Genomic DNA, 27,603 nt, shown 5'->3' on the forward strand with positions numbered 1-27,603 from the left:
TAAATTTTTCATTTAAAAGAAATTATCTAGACCTAAAAACTGGAAAAAAGCACATATGTTGACTTAAAAATGCGATATCGGGATTTCGACCTTTAGAATCTTAAAGTATGCCATTTTAGACGATTTTTCGTCCAAACCGGACCTCGATATCTTTCTTCGTTCGAGAGAAATCAAGGTTCACAGGTTTTGACTTTCAACCCCCCTAGCTCCCCCCCAAAATTTTTTGGGGGTCTGAAAATTTGGGAAAAGAAGCGCTCAAGTATGAGTAATCAATAGACAAAGTCTGAAGAAATTCCAGAGGGGGGCGAAAAAAGCCGTTTTTGCATCAAGCTCTTTCGCCAATTGAAGAAAAAAATTGAGGTATTTTTGACGTTTTCGAAGTGATTGCGGGCACCGCACAATGAGGAATGTAAGACATAGGAACGAAGTAGATTTTTTTATTCCTTACGGAGGGTATGAACTTACTTTGCACAAATTCTCGGACCTCTACTGCCACTACAAGGCGTTCAAAAAAATTCTCCAAAAACGACTAAGTTGAGGTATTTTTGACGTTTTAGTCGCCATTTCGAGTATTGCAAGACGAAGAATATAAGACGTAGGAGCAAAGTAAAATTTTTTATTCTGTACAGACGGTATAAACTCACTTTTTACAAATTTTTGGACCTTCATTATCATTACAGAGTGTCGAATCAATTTTTGAACGCGAAAAAACGATCAAAATTGGGCTATTTTTGACGGGTTTTCCACCGTTGCGGGCATAGCTTGGCAGAAAATAAAAGACCTAGGAGTTTTCTGACATGTGTCCTTCCATACTGATGGTATGGACTTGCTTCTCACAAATTTTCGGATTTTTACTACCATTCTAGGCTGCTCAAAAAGTTCATTATACGTTAAAAAACGGCGAAATTTCGAGTTTTAGAGCTGCCGAGCGGAGAGTTTGGGCATTACCAAGCGTAAGGAGAGTGACCTAGCAGAAAAACAAAAATTTTCCCTTAATCTGCAAGGTATGTGCTAGGTTTGTACCAATTTTTGGACATCTAGGATCAAAACTGTGTTGCTGGCAAAAATATAAAAAATATACAGCGAAAATGTAGGGCTGTTCCATCGGTTGTTGGTAAGCTACAGTAACAGCTCCGTTAAGAAAAAGTTACGATAAGAGCGCTCTTGGCGATAGCGATCAGAGTTTTCGGAGCTGACGAAAATAAGCTGTTGCCTTTTGTACATCTATTTTATGCGCCGCAGCGCCAGGCAATCTGATAAACCGACACATGGGGCAACAATGCATTGAGTGCAAGCTCTCAAAAATCCGTTAAGGCCGGCTGTTAACGATATCATCGCTACTGTCGGTACTGCCGCCAGTTTCGATAAGAGACGATATCGATAGTGTTCCGGCAAGGATTCGCTTGAACACCCCTACAAAAATGCCAAAAAACCCGGAAAAATCTGTATGTTTAGGCTCTGTGCGCGCCGGGATAACATGTTTTTTTTTTTTCTAAATCCTCTTGGCTACCGTGTTTTCTTTATCACATAGAACCATTTAAGACCGTGCAACATTTGGTTTTGTCGATTTAAAAAAATAAGTCACACCCTATGTATGCTGCAGACTGTAGTTCTAAGAAAAATGTATCAAAGAATATAAAAAGGAATAGGTAGATGCTGCATTAATTATCGCTGAAAAAAAGCGTGTTGCTCAATACGCCCAATTTAAAATACAATGTGGACATAAAATAGATAGATGCAATCAATGACTGGAAGACACACTAAAGCAAAATTATAATCAAGCTTTGGTTAAAAATATAGTCACATTAACTGGAGGAAATTTGCTTCTCGCTATCCTAATAATTTATTTCTTCTTCTTAGGTGGGAACGGAGGCAGGTTACATCAACATACTCAACACTGAGAACAATATGTTAATGTTTGAAAAATTATTGGATAAGCAAGAAGGTATGTTTTACTAATAGTGGGGTCGCTTAGGGTCAGAATAGTTCGAATTAGGCTACCAGCATGAAACTTTGTGGAATTGTAATTTATGGTACCTAGAACGAAAATCAATAAGGACCCAAGGTGGAATTTTCATGGTTCCCCGTATTTTAACTACCATTTTCCAAGATGGCCGCCATAAGCTGATTTCCATTATTTTCTCATTTTTCAGAGGTTCTAACCTACTGATTAACAGAAAATTCGGCAGGAATATACTTGAATGTGTCTACAATGAGAAAAAATTGACACTCAAGTCCAGTTGGCCATTTTGTCCTTGCTATTGGCCACCATTTCGAATCATCGCGGCTGGGTAGCATGCACGAAATTCGGCAGGAATATGCATAAATATGTTGAGAATAAATATCTATTGAGACCCAAGTTCAATCGGCCATTTTACTCTAGCTAATGGCCGCCATTTTGGATATTGACAGCCCAGTCCTGCTGCTTCGCGGTTTCTCAGATTTGCGCGGCTATTCTGCCGCTAATGCCTGAAAGAGCTTGATGCAAAAACGGCTTTTTTCGACTCCCCCCCCCCCCCTTTTGAAATTATTTCAGACTTTGACTACTGATCCACTCATACTTGAGGGCTTCTTTTCCCAAATTTTCAGCCGCGCAAAATATTTTTTTTTATTTTTGGGGGGGGGGGGGGTGGGCTAAAAGTCAACACCTGTGAACCTAGATATCTCTCGAACGGAGAAAGATATTGACGCCCGGTTCGAACGAAAAATCGTCTAAAATTGCATACTTTAAGATATATAAGGTCAAAATCCCGAAATTACATTTTCAAGTTAACATATTCAGATTTTGAGTGTAGAAAATTTCTTTTAAGCAAAAGATACACAAAGATCTCAATTTTGTATTTGAACGAAAACCAGTTTTTTAAAGTGTTCGTCTTTTTCTGCATCCAATGAGTGGTCCATTATTCTGGGGAACCGAAGGGTTCAAGAGTTATGGACAATTGAAGTTTCCGCTCAACGTGCGCCCTAAAGCCGGATTTGGGTGTCATTAAAACAGATTAAATTTTCAAATCATGCAAAATAAGTTTTTAGGGATTCTTGAGGGTATCTGAGTTTAGAAATTACAGATACCACCAAAAATTTCGTTTTCTTAAAATTACAGCCCCGTACTGCTACTTAGGAGGCCCACCAAGGGCCGATTGATCGCTCAGTGGGCCTGTATGGAGTTCTAATTTTAAGAAAACGAATTTTTTGGAAGTATCTGTAATTTCTAAACTTAGCTAACCTCAAGAATCCTTAACAACTTATTTTGCTCGATTTGAAAATTTAATCTGTTTTGATGATACCCATATCGTGCCCTTTTGGACGCACGTTGAGTGGAAACTTCAATTTTCCATAACTTTCGAACCCTTGGGTTCTCCAGCTTTATGGACCGCTTACTGGATGCGGAAAAAGACGAACAATTTAAAAAACTAGCGGTCGGGTCGGTTAGGGGTCGCTTCGGCGGCTCTTCACCAGATGACGGTCGTTGCCGTCCCGATAATCGGTGGGCCCCTTTCATGAGGGGCGTCTTGGCGACCCTCATGATGGGGGCACTGTAGCGAATTTTTCCCCTCATCACAAAAAAAAAAAAATTTAAAAAACTGGTTTTTGTTCAAATACAAAATTGAGGTCTTTGTGTATCCTTTATTTAAAAGAAATTTTCCAGACTCCAAAACTGAAAAAAAGCACTTGTTAACTTAAAAATGTGATATCGGGATTTCGACCTTTAGAATCTGAAAGTGTGCAATTTTAGACGATTTTTCGTGCAAACTGGACGTCGATATCTTTCTTTGTTCGAGAGATATCGAGGTTCACAGGTTTTGACTTCCACCCCCCCCCCCCCCAAAATTTGTTGGTAGTCTGGAAATTATGGAAAAGAAGCGCTCAAGTATGAGTAATCAATAGACAAAGTCTGAAGAAATTCCAGAGGGGGGGGGGGGGGCAAATTAGCCGTTTTTGCATCAAGCTCCTTGGCAGGAATATCCATGAGTGTGTTGAGAATAGAAAGTCTTCGAGATCCAAGTATGGTCAGTCATTTTACCCCCGGACTTGGCCGCCATCTTGGAGAAAAGGGGTCCGTCCTGTTCCTTCGAGGTTTTGTTGGACTTTCGTGGCTGTTTTGTAGCTAAACGTGTGAAATTTGGCAGGCACACGCACAATTAAGTTTGGAATACAGAAACGTCAAGATTCTTGGCTAATATTGGTGCAATCTAAAAGTGTAGTTGCACCAGCCAGAGGTATGGTTAAGTTAGCCAGGAATGATGTTCAATCATCCATACCTCTGGCAGTAGAACTCCACCTCCCGTTGCTGCCATAATCAGCCAGGAACTCATGTAATTGAAATTATCACACTTATTTTTCCACACGTTCCTTCTACTATCCATAGATAAATCTTTTCCCATCGAAGTTTACACGATTTTAAGTCTCCTCTTTTTTTTTATTTAAATTTTGATTTTGAGCATTTAATATGGTCCACTCAACACTGTCGATCTCATGTTTCCAATGTGGACCAATTTAACCAGAATCAACCCAACTGCCTTTCAACTTGCCTAATTTGCTTTCATGTATTATTTTCACCAAAGAAAATTAGGAAACTTATCTCATGGAAGCTCTCTGAAATTCTCCACTACCCTTTCAAGAAAATATTCACGAAATTTCAAATCAGAATATTCCTTAGCTTGCTGTTAGGAAGATAAAACTCGAGAAGCCATTTGGTAAATTCGCAAATAAAGTAGGTCAGGACGCAAGGTAAAACAGCATTTATTTTAGAGGTCAATAACTGCATTAGGAGGGAGGAGTTTTACGAAAAAAACGAATGAGCCTTTTTCGAAGTTCTTGATGAGTACTTTACGAAACCACAATTGTTTTTAGGTTCTGACAATTGGACTGAGTTAAGCAGAAAGGAACCAACCCACGTTTTGGAAAAAATTGAGTTATGAGTGGTTTTGAACTCAATCACTGCTCTACTATCTATCGCCGAAAATTCAAAGTTTTTGTTGGAGCAAATTTTGCAGAAATTGAACTTGAAGTTTATCTTTTACATTGAGTCTTATGCAGGAGCCAAACTTTAAACCTCTTTTTCTCGGTTCGATCCCGATGTGGCTTGGTTCCTTTCTGTTTAACTCCGTCCAATTAGGACAGCCACTGCCACGTCATAACAGAACACGTACAGTATTTTTTTTTCAAAAATTGAACTCCCCGTAATTCGAGAACCCCGCATCTTAGAGGATTTTGGCACAGGACTCTTTTGTTTGTTTTGAGCCGTAGAACAACCCTCATAGTTTGGCGCCACTCAGTTGGTACATTCTGTACTTTAAGCTTCAAATTAAGGGCTGCCAAAATAGAAACTGTCTAATCAACTGCAGTTCAAAACAGATTCTACATACATCTCATCCAATATCAAGACACTACCAACACACCCATGGATATTCCTGCTAAATTTCAAGCTTCTAGCGGCAAAACAGCCGCGCAAATCTGAGAAACCGCGGAGCAGCAGGACTGGACTGTCAATATCCAAAATGGCGGCCATTAGCTAGAGTAAAATGGCCGATTGAACTTGGGTCTCGATAGATCTTTGTTCTCAACATATCTATGCATATTCCTGCCGAATTTCGTGCATGCTATCCAGCCGCGAAAATCTGAGAAACCGTGAATAATCGGCGCTTAACTGCTAATTTTCGAAATGGTGGCCAATAGCAAGGACAAAATAGCCAACCGGACTTGAATGTCAATTTTTTCTCATTGTAGACACATTCAAGTATATTCCTGCCGAAGTTCCTGTTTGTCAGTAGGTTAGAACCCCTGAAAAATGAGAAAATAATGGAAATCAGCTTATGGCGGCCATCTTGGAAAATGGCAGTGAAAATACGGGGAACCATGAAAATTCCACCTTGGGTCCTTATTGATTTTCGTTCTAGGTACCATAAATTACAATTCCACAAAGTTTCATGCTGGTAGCCTAATTCGAACTATTCTGACCCTAAGCGACCCCACTATTACCCCTGTAGCTTCATTGTTCACTTCACTTATTTTTTAAGCAAATTATAAATTGAAGTGAATCGAAAGAAAAGCATAATTCCCTATTTTTCAAACTAAAAATGCTCTTCGAAAAAACGATGTTCTGCCCAATGAATTTTAGCTTGCATCGCTTGCAATAGACATTTCTACGAACAGAATGTAAAATTAACAAGGTTGCGCGAATAATCGCAAATCGCGAATAATGGATGCGACTAACTCGAGCACTAGCCGATATTTTTATGAATATATAACAATGATAAATGAGATCTGTGATTTAAGTGTTGAATTTGACCATAAACTCACTTTTAAACCCCAGGTAGACCCGAGAACAAATTTCTGAGTGGCAATCGTGAAAGTTTGCTAAAACCTGCGCAAGGATTCTATCCGACAGATTGTGGACCTCAGACTTCCTTTGATCTTTACCGACTTTGCGGAGTTTGTGAACAGTGCGCATGATTACAATTAGCCTGCATATCTCTAAATGTTTCAAAATGGCAGCTGGTTAATGTTCAAAATAGCCGAGATTGGCAACTCGGTTTTGTGCCAATGGATTTGCCTGAAACTCTATGTTCAGGGGTATATTGACACGATATAAACGAATTTGGCATTATTTTAAACTAACTGGAATTTTTCAAAGTGGCCAAAAATTGGCAACTTTGGTTTTTTGCCGATCAATTTGTCTAAAAGTTGGTATCTGATGGCATTTTTGGGCCAAAAAATAGAATCTGACGTTAGATCTTGAAAAAAACCGAGGTTGCGAATTTTGCCGTTTTGACTTTCAAACGGCCGCCTTTTTTTGAAAAACTTGGGCTTCTTTTAAAATGAAATTCAACGCTAAACATGTTTTTTTCGTGTTAAAATATTGCCAGGTACCGAATTTCAGGCTGATCCATTGGCAAAAAACAGAGCTGCCAATTGTTTATGGTCGCTCCAATAGTACTTCACATTGTAAGTGCAAGTGTATGAGCAAATGGAAAACTTGAAAAGAAAAAATCGTCATACTTAGGTATTTGTCAACTTTCGTATTATCTGCGAATTTTTGTACTTAAAAAAGCCATTTTAAATCATTCGTATTACTATTTACATTTGTGAATGATTCACTTAAATTATTCGCCATATGCCGTGTATTTGTGAATAATTGGGGACATCATTTGCTAATTGCTTTGTTTGCAAAATTCATTATTCATTTGTATACCCTTGTAAAATTTAGAATCTTTTGGACTATTGTAGAAGCACAAATATTTTCCATTTTATGTCAACGCCACCTTTTTTCAGATACCCATCTCCTCCCATGAGTAACTATTGTCTCGCACAATGGTGTGGCATTTATCACAGGGCATTTCTGTTTCATATTTGTAAACAGTTTCCTTAATAAGAGTTGCCACTTTTTACACAAATGGCACACTAAATAGTCAAATACTAAGTATTATTCAAAAAAGTAATTTATTTTTATTTTTGGGAAGTATGTGTGTTACTTAGTATCTACTTTTGCTCAATTCATCAATTTTTAGCTGCTAAAATTACTTCGTAGGAAAAATACATATTAAATCAGCCTGTACATTGTTTCTTGAAGAAGTGCTCTTATGAATGTCGAATCTTTGTTAATATTTTCAGCTTAAGGACATCAAGCATTGGAATGGACTTCAGGTTGTTAATGTATCCTTTAAGCAACCGTGAGGGACAAATTAAACTTTAAAAAAGTTAATCTCAAGTTTCATTTTTCGCTCGTGTTTCCCTCATCCAGTAAAGTATTTGAAATGACAATAAGTTAATATTAGCATTATGTTTTCAAGTAAAAGATTTTCCATATTATTATGATGGGTTTTATAGGGCAAATAATGTGTCTGGCGTGGGATTTTTCGGAAATTCATCTCGTGAGCGGATCGGTTGACGCCGTGAGAGTATGGGATGCCAAAACTGGACAAGCCACTTTTAAAATGACAACTGGTCGCGCTGAAAACAAAGAACCCACCATCGTCTGGTGCCTTTGCGTGACAGACGATTTTACCATCATCACCGGAGATTCAAGGTAGTTAAAGTACCATGCAAAGCAACTCCTTATACCAGAGCTTTCTTTCTCTGTTCAAAAATTTTTTAACTTCAACACAAGGTTGCAGAAAGTTCTACATAGCAAAATTTCAGCCTCAAAATTTTCTCACACCCTAGAAAAACATAACTGTTACAATTTGAGTCAATAAATTTTAAAAATGAGCGTGCTTTTTCTGCTTTTTGCATTTTTTGTTTAATAAAATACTTCATTCTTGCTCCTATTTAGTTAGTAATCGTTAATATAATTTTTAGCACTCCAGACGAAGCTAATGTATCTCAAAAACCCGAATTGGTGCTCCCCGGGCTGAAATCTCTTCTTAGAAACATCAAAGAGCCCTATACAAAATTTCAACCCCAAAATCGGATTTTGCGGGGTCCCGTATCAGCCCTTAACATTAACATGGGAAATCCCATAAGGATTCAGCAGGAACTGTTCAACGGTGTTTTTTCCAAGAGGTGTAACATTATTTCTATGAAATTTACATATAACTGATGTTGATTGTGTAAAAACCATGAGAACTTATCATGATAATGTATTCATTCCTTCAAGTGGACAGGAATTGCACTTGAACATGCACAAAGATTCAAGGGGTCCAGAGAAGTGGCAGCACTGCGTTCTCGCACGATTACGGCCCCTGCGCCTTGGGGCGGAATACTAAAGACTGACGGAGCGCAGCGATACTGGTTTTTAGTTTTTTGCGAATCACGTTCTTCGCGCTTTCTTGGCATGATTCCCGCTATTTGGGATAAGTTAATGGAAAAAAATAAGGAATTTTTGATGCCTTGATACTCAGACATGAATGGTTTACACTTTTTAAGAAATTATAATCGCAATAACACACTGGCAAGGTAGTATGGGTTTAAAGGTTGGAAGTGGGCAGGAAACTCCAGTTGTAATATTGACATCATAATGTTCGAATTTTGTTTGCTGCAATTCCTGTACCCTTGAAGAGGTAAATGAAAAATAACCTTTAAACTGAATGTCAATGATGATCTCCTGTGATTTTCAAGAATTGTTTAGCGACGAACCCCGAGAAAAACACCGTTGAACAATTTTTGGTAAATACGCATGAGATTCCCCATGTCAATGTCAAGGGCCTATGCGGGATTTGTTTAAATTCGATTTTCGGGTTAGAATTTTTTATAGGGCTCTTTGATAGTCCTGAAAAGCGGTCTCAGCCCAAGGAGCACTAATTCTCGCGATCTGGGTTTTTTTGAAACACCCTAAGACCTCACTCATGTACTCAACAGTGTTTTTGTGACCCAGTAAGCGAAACCTTTACCCTCAATTAATTACAATTTCATTCCTCAAGTAAAAATTGCTCATTCTCATTAGCCTGTGTCACTTTTTCAAAATACTCCATCAAAATGTCAAGGTCAAGTGCTGTGATTGGTCCAAGTCATCGAATAAGCCAATCACAACACCTGACCTTGATATTTTGATGGAGTATTTTGATAGTGTGACACAGGCTATTCTCAAATACTGTTATCTTCTCTCCCTCCTTCCTCCTCTCTCCCCCCCCCCCCGCCAAATCAAGCTGAAAAATGACACAAGCCTGTGTCACACTATCAAAGCTAGCCATCAAAATATCAAGGTCAGGTGTTGTGATTGGCTTATTAGATGACTAGAACCAATCACAGCACTTGACCTTGACATTTTGATGGAGTATTTTGATAAAGTGACACAGGCTATACTCTGATTCCTACTTTGATTTTGCCTTTAATATGAAGAAATAGAGCAACCACAGAATACCTTGATTACATATGCACCTTTATTGAAAAACAAACACTTCAAAAATCTACTCACAATGCAGTGACACTGCTCTATTTCTTTCTGGCTTTTTAAACTTAATTACATTTTGTAAATACCCATATAATGCCATTTCTGCTGCTTGTAATATTTCATGTAATTTTGTTCGAAAAGTTCAAATATTTCTCTATTTAATATTCCAGGGGCAAATTATGTTTCTGGGATGGTCACATGGGAACTGCAATTTCATCTCATCAAACCCACAAAGCAGACATTTTGGCAGTTGTGATGGCCCAAAATCAATCCATGCTTTATTGTGCAGGTCAGACCCTCACCATAGTTTCTGAATGAAATCCACCACTTCCTAGCATCACTGTCAAGTTAAAATTTACACGAAATTGAAAAATTCTAAATATCGCTCATTTTAGTTTTTATCAGTACGCGTTTAGGCGGCTTGTCTGGCTCTTCATCATCAGCAGACCATAAATATTGACTTGTGAATCTGAATGCATTTTCACAGATTGTCTGATTTTTAACATCACCGGTGTAATGATATTGGTTGTTCACCGCACAGAGAGAGGTGTTTGAAAAGAGGATATTTTATCCCTTACTTTATTATAAACTAGCAGGAAACCTGTGTTACGCACTGGAAACCCCCCACAATCAGTAATCACTGTGATTAGTGATCAGTTACAAAATTGTGTCTCTAGATTTTTATTTACTTTTTCAAAATTGGCAAGTCGTACTGCTTTGATAAAAATGCAGAGATTAGTGGTATTAATTATAGGATTTTTCTTGTAATAGGTATTTGCAAATGTATTGTATTAAATCATTATTTAACCCTTAGATGACTAACCGGGTCTCTCGGGCCCGGCGGCTTTTTATTTTTCGCGCTACGGCGGCTGTAATTAACCTAGGAGTCTGTCCTTCACAAATAGCTCTACAAATATCCTTAAAAACATCATTCTTGAAAAAAAAATGTTTTTCAATTTTTTTTTAAGGCACAGCAATTTTTTTTTTTCATGTCTACCCCTAGAAAGACTAACCGGGGCTTGCGAGGCCTGTATTGAGAATATATGGTAATTTGATGGCTACAATGCTTTTTTCTCTATTTTTGGATGAATTTTATGATTTTCATACTTTGACTTCTATAACCAAGGTCCCAAATTTTTTTTTCACCCATTGGCTGCCCCCCCCCCCCCCCAGTCCCCCTAAACATCCCTCTCCTCTCCCCAGTCCCTTCAGATCTAGAGATCTTTCATTGTAAACTTATTTTTATATCTTTTTTCAGGATTTGAGGAAGTTAAATTGAAGGAGCATTATTACCCCTGTAAGTATACTTGAATTTGAGAAGGAGAGGGCAACCTTGCCCACTCTCCCCCATCCCCCTCCTTCCGGTAGCCAAAAAAAGTAGTACCTTCCGATGTGTTTCTTTCAAAGTTTTGCACTTAGAAGGTTTATTTTTTCATTTCGTGAAAAGAAAAGAAAAGTCTAAAATGTATTCCTGTACTATTACTACTAATAAGTTGCTCTAGTGGCGCTTCTGTGTGCTCTGCGACAGGTGTCGCAAAACTTTGAAAGAAACACATCGGAAGGTACTACTTTTTTTGGCCACCAGAAGGAGGGGGAGAGGGAGGGTGGGCAAAGTTGCCCCCTCCTTCTCAATTCAAGTATACTTACAGGGGTAACAATGCTCCTTCAATTTAACTTCCTCAAATCCTGAAAAAAGATATAAAAATAAGTTTAAAATGAAAGATTTCTAGATCTGAAGGGACTGGGGAGAGGAGAGGGATGTTTAGGGTGGCTGGGGGGAGGGGGGGGCAGCCAATGGGTGAAAAAAAATTTGGGACCTTGGTTATAGAAGTCAAAGTATGAAAATCATAAAATTCATCCAAAAATAGAGAAAAAAAGCATTGTAGCCATCAAATTACCATATATTCTCAATACGGGCCTTGTAGGCCCCGCTTAGTCTTTCGTGTAGGTAAAAGCGGTCAGTCATCTAAGGGTTAACGGTCACTGTTTTTTTAAAACCAATATTGGTAAAGTTCATGCCCACCGGTACTTGCCAGGTGATCACTGTCTGGTCTGTAAAGCATATAATTGAGACGTTCATATCATCCTCACTTATTTAACTTTATTAGTAATAGTCCAGGCAAATAAGCCAGAAAAGGGGCCATAGCCTGCAAAAATCCCGGGTAGGAATGTTTTCATTGATTCCTATGTAATTTTTGACGCTGAATCCGAATTTCAACTTTGCACCAAAAAATTCGGACCGGAAAGTTGCCAAATTTGGCAAAAATGGCCTAAAATCGGCCTTTTTTCCGGATTATGGCCTATAACTTGCCAAAAATTGACTTGATGATAAAATTAGTTATTTTCAGAAATAAAGCTCGTTAAATTTCCTATTAAAAGTTCTTTTACACTTTTTTGCTGAAGGCAAAATCAAGCGTGCTGGCGGGCTCCGGACTTTGTAAAATGTGCGAAAATTGCGCATACTGTAATGTGTTGGGTTCCGTATTATTTACATCAATTCATTGCACTAAGTGTAAATTTTATCATCTTCACTTAATTCGTCCAGAAATTACTTGTTAGACGATTTTTAAAGGAGACATCGGGCAAAAACCGCGAAAAACGCAATTTTTGCTCATTTTCTCAAGTTCGGTGCCTGCCAGCGCGCTTGATTTTGTCCTAAGCAAAAAAACGTTTCGGAACTTTTTTTTAGGAAATTTAACGAGCTTTATTTTTGAAAATATCTAATTTTATCGTCAGATCAATTTAGGCAAGGTCAAAATCCGGAAAAAGGCCGATTTTAGGCCATTTTTGCCAAATTTGGCAAGTTTTCGTTCCGAAGTTTTTGGTGCAAATTTGAAATTCGGATTTAGCGTCAATAATTACATAGGAATCAATGAAAATGTTGCTACCCGGGATTTTTGCAAAAACCGCAAAAAAACGCGATTTTCGCTCATTTTTCAAAGTTTGGTGCCCGCCAGCACGCTTAATTTTGCCTTGAGCAAAAAAAAAGTGTAGAAACTTTTTCATAGGAAATTTAACGAGCTTTATTTTTGCAAATAACTAATTTTATCGTTAGATCAATTTTTGGCAAGTTACAGGTCATAATCCGGAAAAAAAGCCGATTTTAGGCAGTTTTTTCCAAATTTGGCAACTTTCCGGCCCGAAGTTTTTGGTGCGAAGTTGAAATTCGTGTTCAGCGTCAAAAATTACATAGGAATCAATGAAAACATTGCTACCCGGGATTTTTGCAGGCTCTTTTCATTATTTGCCTGGACTAAAAAGTTTTCATGTCACATTATTTTTAAAATTTTTTTTAATTTTGTCCAGCTATATTTTTTCATCTTCCTACAATTTATAGGATATTTTGGCAGTGAAGGAGAGTCTATTAAGCATTACGTATGTAATTAAAAAGGAGGGTGGGTTTGGTTGCACAGTAGTGTTATATGGGAAAGGGGTTTCATTCAAAAATGCCGGTGAAGTGTGTTCCGCATTTCTAATGGCGATTTCAAAAAGAGGATAAGAACGACACAAGGGGAGGTGTACGATATTTCTCGCCGAGATATTTGCGATCAATGTTTAGAATAGGTCTGTTTTCAGTGAATCGTGTGCACAGATTGAAAACTCCTAGGGAACCATACTTGTGATTCTAATATTTCTTGGAAGGAGGGGGGGGGGGAGTGCTGCGCGCGTAGCAGCCGACGGGGCCGATCCGCGACCTTTAATATCGAAGTTAGCAATTTTTCTCGAAAGTTTTGCAATGTTGAACATTGGAATCACAAGTTTAATTCCTTGGGATTTTGTAATTAGTGCGCACGATTTTTTGAAAACAGGGCTATTTTAAATTTTGGTTGCGAATATCTCGGTGAAGAATATCGTAAAGACTTCCATTTTAGCTCATGAATTTTCTATTTTTTTTCTTGAAACTCTCATTCAAAAATTTTGATTTTGGGTCCGCCCAGCAGCCTGGGAACGCTGTCTCCGACATTTCAAGTATGCCCAAAAGCAGTTCATTTCGTCCTAAGAACAGTGTATCATTTCATTTAGCTGAAAGGAACTGATCAAAAGTTAAAGGGTGGGGGGGGAGGTGAACTGTTACAAGACCATGTATAGATTGTATTTGATAGTGGTTCAATGTATCGCTCGGTTCAAACAATAGAACATAACCTCAAACGAAAATTTTAGGATTTAAGTAAGATAAGCTAGAAATGAGAATACTTATACCAATTTCGCTTTTCATTGCCGTTTTATTCTCATAAGAATCAAAAATCTATCACTAGAAACCCGTTCCCTCAGATTACTCAATTGACTTTTGAGGCTATGTTTACATGTTGAACCAATCGATATCGATACAATCTCACGTGTTTGATGTGCAGCTGCGTTTTCCTAACAATGTATTTAAAAAAAGCTCCCCTCGTCCGAAACAAAGACGTCCAGATTTTCACGTATCTAAGAGGGTCACCTGGAATCGGATGCTTAAGTCGGAACTCGCAAAAATCGTACGCAAAATTAATCAGCTGTCCTCCAGCGCTCGACGCCAAACTCATTTGATCTCACTCGTACTCTCTCTCGCACCCATTATCCTTACGAAAAAAGTGGCAGCTACCGGCCGCGATATCCCGTGAACCGGCGGGCGGATCTCGAAATCCTCCCTTATCCGGCGCCTGGGGGTCGAGAGAGATCCCCGTGCGGAATTTCAGGGTCATAGGATCCACTGTACCGGAGATCCGCCGATGCGTGAGGCAGTCAGTCAATCAATGTGAAGTCTCTTTTATTAGTACAGATTGATGGCTGAAATACGAATCCACATATCTCTCTACGTTGCAAACTTCCCACATATCTTATTTTTTCTTAGGGAAACCTCGAGTTAGGTTTGTATTGTAAGGTTAGCCAATGTAATCTCTGTAAAGGTTTCCTTGATTTTTTTTTTCTATTTAGCAGAATACTTATTGTGTTTAAAAGACCTCGCACACTCCTTATGGGAATGTGTACCACGATAGATTCCCAATTTTTTATTGCATTTACCTTGTCAGTGGATGCTGATCTAAAGTCATCATTGTGCCAACTTTCTGCGAGGCACCATTTTCGCACTATCAGCGGTACAAGTTTCAATGTTTGCTTGAATAGTTGAAGGCAGTGTGGCAATTTCACAAGGAAAAAATCAGCGGGTTATATATAAGGAAAAGATGGGAGAGAGAAAAAAAGTCTGATTTGGACGGTGAAACCAAAAAGCTGGTGGAATCGGAGATAAGACTTCCAGGGTTTTCCTCATTTTCAGCAAATGTTGGAAGATAAATCTTGCTGCGCTGGCCTCCCCTATTCAAGTAATTATCGAAACTTCCTCTGCAGACTGTGCAAAAACGGTGCCTTGTAGAAAGTTGGTACAATGATAACTTTTAATCAGCACCCAAAGACATGCTTAATGCAGTAAACAAATTGGAAATAGATCGTGGTACACATTCCCCTTAAGGAGTGTGCAGGGTCCTTTCAAGATACAAAGTTGGCTTGCTTTCCTTTCCAAAAATAAAATTGGAGAAGAAATTTTGAAGCATTGCAATGGTGATGCGTGGTTTCCGACTTTTGCCACTGATGTGTATTGTCTTTACTGATCTGTTATGAGCATTCCAAGTCTGTGCTCATTATAATGCTCCTGTTTTTGAAAATCTCTATGCTATCCAACATCTTAAAAGTATTAAGTTCTTGACGAAATTGCGAAGGACTTTTTAGAGATTACATTGAATTTGCTTCAAAATGAGTGGTCGTACAACCCTCTGCAATGATTCGTTCTTTAGTTACAGGGAAAAAAAGAGCTTATAATTCTGGCAATTTGTGTATTCTTTGTTCAAAAGGAATTTTCATTTCTCGATTCAAAAACTGAAAACAAGCACATAAGTTAATTTGAAAATGTGATTTCAGGATTTTGATCCTTAGAATCCTAAAGTATGCAAATTTAGACGATTTTTCGTCCAAACCGAACCTCGATATCTATCTTCGTTTGAGAAATATCGAGGTTCACAGGTTTTGACTTCCAAACCACCACCTTCTCCCTAGCGCCAAGCGCCCCCTTCGGGAATCAGGAAATTTGGGAAAAGAAGCAATCAAGTATGAGTAATCAATAGACAAAGTTTGAAGAAATTCCAGGGGAGGGGTCGAAAAAAGCCGTTTTTGCATCAAGCTCTTTGCTTTAAAGTGAGTCGTCGTACAACACTCTGCAATGATTCATTCTTTAGTAGCAGGTGGAAAAAAAAAAAAAAACTTAAAATTCCGGCAACTTTACGAGAAATCCTGTTTTGCGGTAGTTATCATCATTTTGCACGAAATATATAAAGTTCTCCAAGGAGTAAACTGAGAACTTTGTTGAAAGTGTATTAAATTTACGTCAAATTGAGTGCTCTCACAATATTGTACAATGCTCCGTTACTGAGTAACACGAGGTTGCAATGTCCCTATGATTTCGGTTATCTTCTGTGAAAGACCCCTTGTTGGTCGTTCAATGCATTACGCAATTGAGCAACTAATTTAACACCGGACATGAAGAGAATAAAATTAAATTGAAAATTTTACACCCAGAATGAGAGTGCTCGTATATTTTTGCGAATTGATATTGTAATTGGCAGGAATGTAAGACTTATCTAATGAGTTATAGTGATGAAAAAAATAATCCATCACTTGAGTAAATATGTTGTGTTTCCTAATTTGTTTTATGCTCACATAAGGCAAAATTGCCGCATCCTACTAAAAATTTACCACACATAGGTATGGAAAAGCAATTATAGTGGTCAATGGATCCAACTGAAATGAACCATCAATAAAAGATTGCACACACTGCAACAGAGGCTTAAACTGCACCTGTTGTGAATCTTTTTCCTCAAACGGTATTTGTGGGAGGCAAAAGCAAGTTAAAATCAAATCCTGTCAGCAAAACAAAAATAAAAGCTTTGATAGGAAATCGATTGATATCTAACAGATGTGATGAAGTGAATGTTAAAGGAGATGATGATATGGACATTAGGTTGTTCCTTATTTTTTAAATTTTCGAATTCGAAAGAGGTCCTGGTCCTAAAAGTTGATGTGTGGATACATTAGAAGCCTCGCACAAATTTAAATTCGGAAAAAATTTAAAACAATTTTTACCCGATGCTCAAACGACTTAAGTGACACGGGTTGAAATTTGAGATTTTTCGATAAAATAACACTGATTTCCCATGGAAAACGCCGAGTTACGGCCCTATCGTGCGAAAATTTCGTCCGTTTCGTCGTATCTGCAACACGAAAGCCGCAAAACACCCATGAAAGGCGCGCGCAACGAGAGACACTGGGAGCAAAATGGGCGCGCAGCGCCGCGCCGTAACGCAACGCGCGCGCGTCCTCTGCACTGCCTATAAGCGACATGCCGCACGCACGCACTAAGCTTACGCGGGCCCGAAAGTTCCCGTCCGCTGCAATGTATCATTACGAATTTACCTAGACACACTTTAACATTAAAAAACAGTTGAAATGTATAAATACATCAAAAAGACAAATTTTCTTTGTTAAATATTGGCTATATGTAGGAAAATCAATTTCAACAAATAAAACAGTCGAAAGTTAATAAACTAAATCAAATAATCCACAGTTTACTTAAAGGCTTAGAGTCTTAAAATGGTTGACAGACTATTTTCATTATTTTTGTATGGTTTTATTGACTTTGGCTTTGACTTGTAAGAGATCATGAAAATAATTGTCTTCAAATGTGACCCTAGACATTAGTTAAATTGTACGTTCTGACGGACAGGTGGATTCGGCAACTCTGCATTGTGTCTCATGTTGTGAACAAAGACTCTCTTTGTGTTCGATGTAAGTCCATCATCAAATAATGCCAAGGGAACCAAATTTTTACTACAGAAGTACAGAGGTACCATGCGTGGCTGGATAAATTACGGAGCACAACACTACCTGATGTAAGTACTCTCGTTAAAGCTGCAAAACTTCTAGAGGTCTGCGATGACCTCTGGGTCATTTTTCCGGGCCCCAATATGACATACGTCCTCCTCAATGTGTACCTACGCTGAAGAATGCCCGGTCAGTCCAGGCTTCTCCCCAACCAACATTCTAGCCTTTTTTTTCAATATCATGGATTTGCCATTTTCATTTCTAGACTCTTGCCCAGCCCCATGGCTATTTACTTCCGAGTATCTTGAGGTAAAAAAAATATTTAAATCATAAAAGTTGATATAGTGACCATGCTGAGCGCAAAATTAAAGTGATGTCCACGCACAACAGGAGGATAGGTAACATCGGCAGGTAATGGAGATCTTGCATGTGTTAGGAGTTAGTGATTTAAGTTCTGACAAAAAAAGCCTTAGGATATTAAATATATATAGATTATTACGCACAATTCCGCGAGAAACACGATGGTTTTATCAGTTTCCTCCGAGACAAATTCCAAAACTGAAAAAAGCTCTGAAAGTTGATGCTGTAATGGAGGGGATATCCCATGCTATCCTGAGAGTCCACCTCTGTATCAAGTCAAACTCTCCATGCAAAGAGCGAATAATATAAATTGACAGGGTAGCCACTTTGTTGGGGTTTCCAAAACTAAAAACATGTGTTTTCAGTTTTGACCGCAATCCTGCTGATTCATTTCGACAGTAAGAGTCGGCAATCACACGACTCCGTTTGCGACGTTGCAGCCTTCCTGTCATACCTAGGTACTTTATTTTTAAAACGGAAAACTACTCACTGGCAATTCTTTAAAACTGCCGTGATTTTTTTCCATGTGAGAAGAAAAGTCTGCATAAACTTTAATTTTTCCCCTACCTTTTACTGGTTGCAACTCTACGCTACATATTTTTGAGGTAGTAAGGAAACCTGCTGCCTTTCAGTTGCTCCTGAAATGTGATGAATTTCAGAACAGAGCCAATGTATTCTGCGGTCAAATTCAAACTCGGGATGAAATTGAATGTTTTGGGGAAACAACAGCTGTTCTATTATGCGGAGGAAGAAAAGAGGAAACTTTGAAAGATCCTTGGTGTCGAATTTTCAAAAAAAAAAGCTACCACATCAAAGCCTTTTGTCAAACCGGGTGTTAAATTAGTTGTTCAATTGCGTAATGCATTGAACGACCAACAAGGAGTCTCTCACAGAAGATGACCGAAATCATAGGGACATTGCAACCTCGTGTTACTCAGTAACGGAGCATTGCACAATATTGTGAGAGCACTCAATTTGACGTAAATTTAATACACTTTCAACAAAGTTCTCAGTTTACTCCTTGGAGAACTTTATATATTTCGTGCAAAATGATGATAACTACCGCAAAACAGGATTTCTCGTAAAGTTGCCGGAATTTTAAGTTTTTTTTTTTTTTTTCCACCTGCTACTAAAGAATGAATCATTGCAGAGTGTTGTACGACGACTCACTTTAAAGCAAAGAGCTTGATGCAAAAACGGCTTTTTTCGACCCCTCCCCTGGAATTTCTTCAAACTTTGTCTATTGATTACTCATACTTGATTGCTTCTTTTCCCAAATTTCCTGATTCCCGAAGGGGGCGCTTGGCGCTAGGGAGAAGGTGGTGGTTTGGAAGTCAAAACCTGTGAACCTCGATATTTCTCAAACGAAGATAGATATCGAGGTTCGGTTTGGACGAAAAATCGTCTAAATTTGCATACTTTAGGATTCTAAGGATCAAAATCCTGAAATCACATTTTCAAATTAACTTATGTGCTTGTTTTCAGTTTTTGAATCGAGAAATGAAAATTCCTTTTGAACAAAGAATACACAAAATATTTAATTTTTCATGTGAATCAAAACCAGTTTTCCAAATTTTTCGTCTTTTTCTGCATCCAACGAGTGGTCCATTAAGCTAGGGAACCAAAGGGGGGTTCGAGAGTTATGAATGATTAAAGGTTTTCTGTACGCGTGCCGATCGATTTTTGCGCGCTAAACAATGGTTCTAAAGCCGAATTAGGGTGTTACTAAATCAGGTTAAACGTTCAAACCGTACAAAATACATTTTTAGGGGTTCTTAAGCGTCGCTGAGTTCAAAAATGACAGGTACTTCCAATAATTCACTTTTTTCCGATATTATTTATTCCTAGGCCCACCGGGCAGCCGGTCGGTCGGCTTTCGGTGGACCTCTCAAGTTTCAATTTTGGAAGTATCTGTAATTTCTGAACTCAACGACCCTCAAGAATCCCTGAAAACGTATTTAGCACGGTTTGACCTTATAATCTGATTTATCAACACCCAAATTCGACTTTGGTACCACAGTTAGGCGCGCGAAAATCGGTCGGCGGAAACTTCAATCGTTCATAACTCTCGAACCCTTTGGTTTTCCACCCTAATGGACCACTCATTGGATACAGAAAATGATGAACGATTTAGAAAATTGGTTTTGGTTCAAATAAAAAATTGTGTACTTGAGCACTATCAAAAATTTAATACTTTTCCTGAAAAATGCAAAAATGTGTAAAAAAAAAAAATAAAAATGCAAATATTATACATTCCAGCGTCTGGAGCCATCCCTCCCCCCCCCCCCCCCCCCCCCCCAGTCCAGGCAATAGGGAAGTGCTTGGGGAAAATTTCCCGGAAAACTTTTTGATGAGTGATTTCTATGTATATCTGGACGCTGAATCCGAATTTCGCATTTGTGCAAAGACCTTTTCGCCGCTAAAGCCGCCATTTTAAAAAAATGGCGTAAAATCCCGGTTTTTGAAAATATCTCGCTTATTTTTGATTTGTGACCAAAGTAGTAAATTTCAAAATTAATGTACATGAAATTCTAAAGAAAAGATGTTCTTATCAATTTTTTGAATTGACTGAAAATTAAGCCGCCAGAGCGCGCTGAAAAAACCGCCAAAATTCGAATTTCGCGAAACTTGCGTTTTTCTCGTGAGTAATTTTTCACAGGGCGACTCTACGTGCGCGATTTGACTTACGTAGAGCTTTGAGTTTCTTGTGAGCGGGCCTTTCAAATTCCTCATAACCAATGTGAAATAAAAACGTTAATATCTTCCTTAGGAGTTGATTTCAGTAATTTTCGTTGCGCAAATCGTGTTCCGCGTGAAATTCTGGTTCGGAAACATGTATTAGAATGCTTAAATTCGTACCTTGTCTAGTGGTCCATTGGGCATTAAATAGGGGCTCTTGGGGAAAATTTCTCGGAAAACTTTTTGATGAGTGATACCTATGTATTTTTGGACGCTGAATCCGAATTTCGCATTTGTGTAAAGATTTCTTAGCCGCTAAAGCCGCCATTTTGAAAAAATAGCCTTAAAATGACCTAAAATCCCGGTTTTTGAAAATATCTCGCCTTTTTTTGATGTTTTTTACCAAAGTAATTATTTTCAAAATTAAAGTACATGAAATTCTAAAGAAAAGATGTTCTTATCAATTTTTTGAATTGACTGAAATTTAAGCCGCCAGAGCGCGCTGAAAAAATCGCCAAAATTCGAATTTCGCGAAACTTGCGTTTTTCTCGTGAGTAACTTTTCTCAGGGCGACTCTACGTGAAAAATCTTAATTATCAAACTGATAGAGGAACAAATCTAATACTAGGAGTTGCTGTTTTCTTCATTTTTCTTAGTCCTTGACGGCACTGACAAGCTTTTGAAGTCGCATTGAAAAAAGCTAAACCGAGCATGGGCAGGGTTCTCCAGTATCTGCGTAATTACTCTTCTGTGGACTTTTCTAGGGGACCTATTTACGAGTCAGATTGTAAAATTTCATTGGAAGGTGATCCCCCCCCCCCAAAAAAAACCCCTAATAATTAAATGTCACAAATTACCCCCCTCCCCCTCCTCACTCTGGCAATTACCCGTTACTGGCGCAATTCATTTTATGAATGAAACGTAAATGATTTCATCGGTAATATTTCGAGTAACATTAATAATTAATCAGGTAATTTCTATAAGTTCTCATAAATAATTGCTTTTTTTTGGACGGGAATAGGGAAAATGGACGGAAAAAAGCTTTCTTAGAAGTAGACGGACTGTATTATTACATTTGCATAGCTTTTTTAAGTTTTAATGAAGACATTTCAGAGTTTTCTTAATTTTCACAAATCAGGTAATTTTTGAGCAAATTATACTCTGCATACAAAGTTGTAAAATGCAAATCATGTATCTACCTAAGTATTTTCTACAGCGTATTGTAGATGGTCCTGGAATTTTCGTGAGATCAGTTTGTGGCACATCCGAGTTCTTGTTTTTTTGATTGGATGGTTCCGGATCAATATGTTGCACTGCTTTGTTTGAGTGCAGTACTCTTGTTGCTGGTTCTTCAATTTCCAGGTCACTTTCGTCATATTAACTGTCAGTTTCAGATTTTTCAGAAACGTGAATGATTTCATCGGTGATTTTTCGAGCAAAATTTTATGTTAAGTTACTTGACAACACATGAAAAAAGATGGAAACGCTGATTTGCATGACCTTCCTTATGCATCAATACATCATGAACTCCTAGTTTAAAATTGGCAACCTCCGTCGGAGACGAATGAATGTCCATCGACAAGTTGCAACTTGAGCTTACAAGCTATGACTTGTATAGTTATTTGATCTTTGATTCACTTTAAAAATTGAATATTTTTTGAAAAAAATCACGATTTAATCAAGTATGCAGAGGAATTTAAACACTCGAAATCAACACGTGAAATCATTTCTGCTGCAGGCCAGAAGCTGTTTCTTGCACTTTATGGCCAGAGAGACGTTGAGAAAGTTTCTCTAAATAAGCACAGATACGGCTGATTTACAAAATCTTCATTTCAAATAAAGAAAATCTTGGGTCTTTGCAACCAACTGAGAAGGCTGCAGCAGAGCATGCATTCCGAACTTATTTGCAGGTCCAGGAGTGGCAGGGCGAGAAAAAGGATCCTTGCAATTGGGGCTGGAAAGCCACCAAAAATGGGCTAACGCCTATAACAAATTTGGATTCATCAGCTCCTGAAAATATTTTGAAGCTAATTGCCTGCAAGTGCAAGAAAGGTTGCCGCGAGACTTGTGGGTGCCGTAAAAATGGCTTACGATGCACCATTCTCTATCAGATGTGCAATCAATCCTGCGATAATTTTCAAATGGAAGATATCCTACAAAGAGAGGAAGAGGAAGGAGACATCGATGAACCGGAAATGACATTCTTAGATGATACTCAGGATTGTGAACCTGGCTCATCTACGCCATCAACGCCGCACACTGGAACAAAATGAGCAAAAGGTCGGACATGGGGGTGTCGCTAATTTTGGATCCGGAGTGGGCATGAAGTGTTCCTGAGGGTTCATACTGTACGAATCTAGCATGCATTTTCAATTTTTTTCCTCCAATTTTTTCCTGGAGCTCCTCAAATGTGGCAGATTCCGCTGTTCCTGAAATTGTCATACTTTGTCAAATTCTTTTCGACCCTTGTATTTTGTTGTGAGGTTATTGCATGTAAATTTTGATGCCTGAAACTAATTTTTAAGACTCTGAGGAACATTTTTCACTGGTAATAATTGAAATTATGTCATATCTGAAGGCTGCCACGTAACTCTAAAGTTACCTACTTCAAAAAGATGAAAATTGAACTTTACGCAAGCTTTCAAAAAATTCAACGCATTTCGCCGAAAAAGTAAGCCTATCCCGTGCTCAAGTAATCCTTTGAGAATGATAATCAGCCATATTTGGCTGCAGATAGGCGCAGATTCGTGAAATTCTTTGATTTTCGTCTGAAAAGGCCAGACAGCACGAGCGGGTCTCCCTCCGACAAACTCTATTCCCCCCCTATATTTTTTTGTGATATTAACCCATGTTTTTGATGCTTGAAACCTATTTTTGAGACTCTACGGAACATTTTTCAGTGGTCCTAATTAAAATTATCTCAATAGTGAAGGCTACCACGTATCCCTAAAGTCACCTGCTTCAAAAAGATGAAAATTGAACTTTAAGCAAGCTTTTAAAAATTATGCCGCATTTTGCCAAAAAAGTAAGCATTTGGCGTGCTCAAGTAATCTTTTGAGAATGATAAACAGCCATATTTGCTAGCAGATAGCTGCAGATTCGCGAAATTTATTGAATTTTGCAGACGGTATAAGGCACCCGGCAATAGCCTACGTTGGGACGTCCTGAAAAATTAGAAAATGTACAATTGTTCATATATTTTGTATGGTTTTAAAACCAACATTCCTCTGCCCAAGATACGTAAATTACAACCCCCCCCCCCCCCCCGGTGTAAGCTTAGAAGAATTTGCCTCTCTCGAAAGCAAATATCGCAGGTTGCCAAATGTGCTTAATCTAATTATGACACCCTGCGAATTAAGGCGTAGCAGTTTCATTTAAGTAATATTGTGAACATAATAATGAGTACGCATAGTAGTGTTAAACATCAGCAAATATGGTTGCGTTCCATCCGCTCAAGATGCGACGTAGAGCGTAACTGGCCAATACGGATTTCCCATCGTAGGATTAGAGGTAAATTGATCGATGAGGGGACTTTATCCTTACTATTACTAGACCATTAATAGATGACTGCCATTCCACCTGAATCTGGCATCCAAAACAATCGCAGAGATAAGTGGAAATGCATCAAATAAACAGTTTCACATTAAACAGTTCTATATGGTTGATAACAACATTAAAAACGCAAAAATCTTAATCGCAAAATCTTAAAAATCTTACGGCTACTGCATTTCTAGTCCTTCATCATAGTAATAATGACAGTGACATCAACTTCGAAGAGGACTTTTTTGGAGAGAGGTAGAGGTAGAGGAATCGATGGACAATGGCGGAACGAACGACAGCGAATAAGATGATTATATAGGCCCTCCAACCGTTTTTTTATGTCAACTGTGTTCTAATAGCAAACCGTATACCGAATAAGTATAGAGTTTTTTGATGAACTGACGGTTTACTTTAATTTCCTATTCTTTCGATACGTTCTAATTATTCCACTGTGAAATAACTGCACAATAATCAGATCTATTAAAGCATAATTTTATTGTACCCGATACTTCTTTAATGTTGATGTGATGTAATGTTTGAGTCGATGAATCGATAGAATTATGGTCAAAATCGAATTCTATGATAAAAATACTTCAGATTATGTGAAATTCAATTTGGAATTGTGGGAATGGAAGTGAAACGGTCGAGAGAAACTGGAGAGAAAATGTACGAAAACACCTTGGTTCCTGGAATTCTGAGAGATACTTCATAAGCACACCCAAAAACATGCATTTCCGTGTGGAATTCGGCCAAACTAAGGTCAAAATCGGATTCTGCGATGAAAATGCTTCAAGATCGTGTACATTCCGACCTAAAATTCCATAAAGATCAAAGGATATAGCGGAAAGAAGTTGCGGAGGAAGTCTATGACCGGGCAATCCTATGTTTCGTTCCAGTGTGTGCCGGTACCTGACCAAAAATCTGAAACTGACAGTTAATATGACGAAAGTGACCTGGAAATTGAAGAACCAGCAACAAGAGTACTGCACTCAAACAAAGCAGTGCAACATATTGATCCGGAACCATCCAATCAAAAAAACAAGAACTCGGATGTGCCACAAACTGATCTCACGAAAATTCCAGGACCATCTACAATACGCTGTAGAAAATACTTAGGTAGATACATGATTTGCATTTTACAACTTTGTATGCAGAGTATAATTTGCTCAAAAATTACCTGATTTGTGAAAATTAAGAAAACTCTGAAATGTCTTCATTAAAACTTAAAAAAGCTATGCAAATGTAATAATACAGTCCGTCTACTTCTAAGAAAGCTTTTTTCCGTCCATTTTCCCTATTCCCGTCCAAAAAAAAGCAATTATTTATGAGAACTTATAGAAATTACCTGATTAATTATTAATGTTACTCGAAATATTACCGATGAAATCATTTACGTTTCATTCATAAAATGAATTGCGCCAGTAACGGGTAATTGCCAGAGTGAGGAGGGGGAGGGGGTAATTTGTGACATTTAATTATTAGGGGTTTTTTTGGGGGGGGGGATCACCTTCCAATGAAATTTTACAATCTGACTCGTAAATAGGTCCCCTAGAAAAGTCCACAGAAGAGTAATTACGCAGATACTGGAGAACCCTGCCCATGCTCGGTTTAGCTTTTTTCAATGCGACTTCAAAAGCTTGTCAGTGCCGTCAAGGACTAAGAAAAATGAAGAAAACAGCAACTCCTAGTATTAGATTTGTTCCTCTATCAGTTTGATAATTAAGATTTTTCACGTAGAGTCGCCCTGAGAAAAGTTACTCACGAGAAAAACGCAAGTTTCGCGAAATTCGAATTTTGGCGATTTTTTCAGCGCGCTCTGGCGGCTTAAATTTCAGTCAATTCAAAAAATTGATAAGAACATCTTTTCTTTAGAATTTCATGTACTTTAATTTTGAAAATAATTACTTTGGTAAAAACATCAAAAAAAGGCGAGATATTTTCAAAAACCGGGATTTTAGGTCATTTTAAGGCTATTTTTTCAAAATGGCGGCTTTAGCGGCTAAGAAATCTTTACACAAATGCGAAATTCGGATTCAGCGTCCAAAAATACATAGGTATCACTCATCAAAAAGTTTTCCGAGAAATTTTCCCCAAGAGCCCCTATTTAATGCCCAATGGACCACTAGACAAGGTACGAATTTAAGCATTCTAATACATGTTTCCGAACCAGAATTTCACGCGGAACACGATTTGCGCAACGAAAATTACTGAAATCAACTCCTAAGGAAGATATTAACGTTTTTATTTCACATTGGTTATGAGGAATTTGAAAGGCCCGCTCACAAGAAACTCAAAGCTCTACGTAAGTCAAATCGCGCACCACAACGGTTTCAGCGAGCCTCTCAATCGGGCAAACGTTCATTTCCCACCATGTGTTGTTCAAACTATAAGCAATTTGCTATAACTGAGCCAAAGTGTCAAGATTGACGTTGCCAGATTTTTATATCGCAGAGACTGTCATGATGACGTTTAGCGCGCGATGTGAATCACAAATAGCATTGAGTTTTCATGAGCGGGTGGTTTGATTTCACGCATCAAGAATCATTTAATTTCTTCGTGAGGAGTTGATTTCGGTAGTTTTTGTCGTGCGCATCGTGTTCTACGTGAAATTTCGGTTAAGAAACCTGTATCAGAATGCTGAAATTCGTACCATGTCTAGTGGTCCATTGCCTGGACTACCCCCCCCCCCCCCCCCACGTTTGTGGAACTGTGTGGAAATTTTAGTATGCTGTTTAGGTAGTACAACTAGAGAGACTCCCGCAAAAAAGCTTTGGTCGCAATTTATTCTAACGCTATTTTGACCTGACCTCTGCTCAAAAATAATCAAGGAAAATTCCTGTAAGCAATATGTCCTCTTTAGTTTTCAATAATGCAAGAATTAGAAATTGCTAAACAAGTTCAGTAATAAGATGACGCTCAATATTTTAGACTTGAAAAGTATTGCATGTTAATTTAAGAGCATAGACTAATGTAAATAATTCTTTCCTCCTCAGAACATGACACTTTATATTTTGCTGTTCATTTTTCCTTTTCATGCATGTAATATCGGCAACCTGAAAAGAGGAGGGTGACAGCAGTCACAGGCTGGACGGCAGACTGGGACTCAATGCCAGCACTTTATGTTGCCATATTGTACAAAAATGCCTTTTCCGAAGCATGGAACACTGTAATTTACTGCCAATGTTCTGTTTTTAGGTGTTGATCCTTTAATTATGTCGTTCGAAAAAACCAACTTAACTGGTGAAAGAATGACTTGGGTTAAATCGGTTCAAAGAGTCATCCATGACCATGATGTTAAAGCTCTAGCAGTGGTTGACAATCAGCTGTTTTCAGCAGGTAATTTTTAC

General features: G+C 38.2%; 1 protein-coding gene across 2 annotated transcripts in view; it reads left to right on the forward strand.

Annotated features, from left to right (window-relative positions):
• l(3)72Dn (UTP4 small subunit processome component l(3)72Dn) overlaps positions 1–27,603 on the forward strand; it is a 98,992-nt gene that overhangs the window by 16,990 nt on the left and 54,399 nt on the right. For both annotated transcript variants that reach the window (XM_072298434.1, XM_019055688.2), the window contains exons 4-7: positions 1,861–1,945; positions 7,828–8,026; positions 10,000–10,118; positions 27,452–27,592. In XM_072298434.1, coding sequence (XP_072154535.1) covers positions 1,861–1,945; positions 7,828–8,026; positions 10,000–10,118; positions 27,452–27,592 — 544 coding nt within the window. The remainder of the gene's footprint in view (positions 1–1,860; positions 1,946–7,827; positions 8,027–9,999; positions 10,119–27,451; positions 27,593–27,603) is intronic.

Source organism: Bemisia tabaci, chromosome 1 (assembly GCF_918797505.1).
Source record: "Bemisia tabaci chromosome 1, PGI_BMITA_v3".
In the NCBI taxonomy this organism is placed as follows: Eukaryota; Metazoa; Arthropoda; class Insecta; order Hemiptera; family Aleyrodidae; genus Bemisia; species Bemisia tabaci.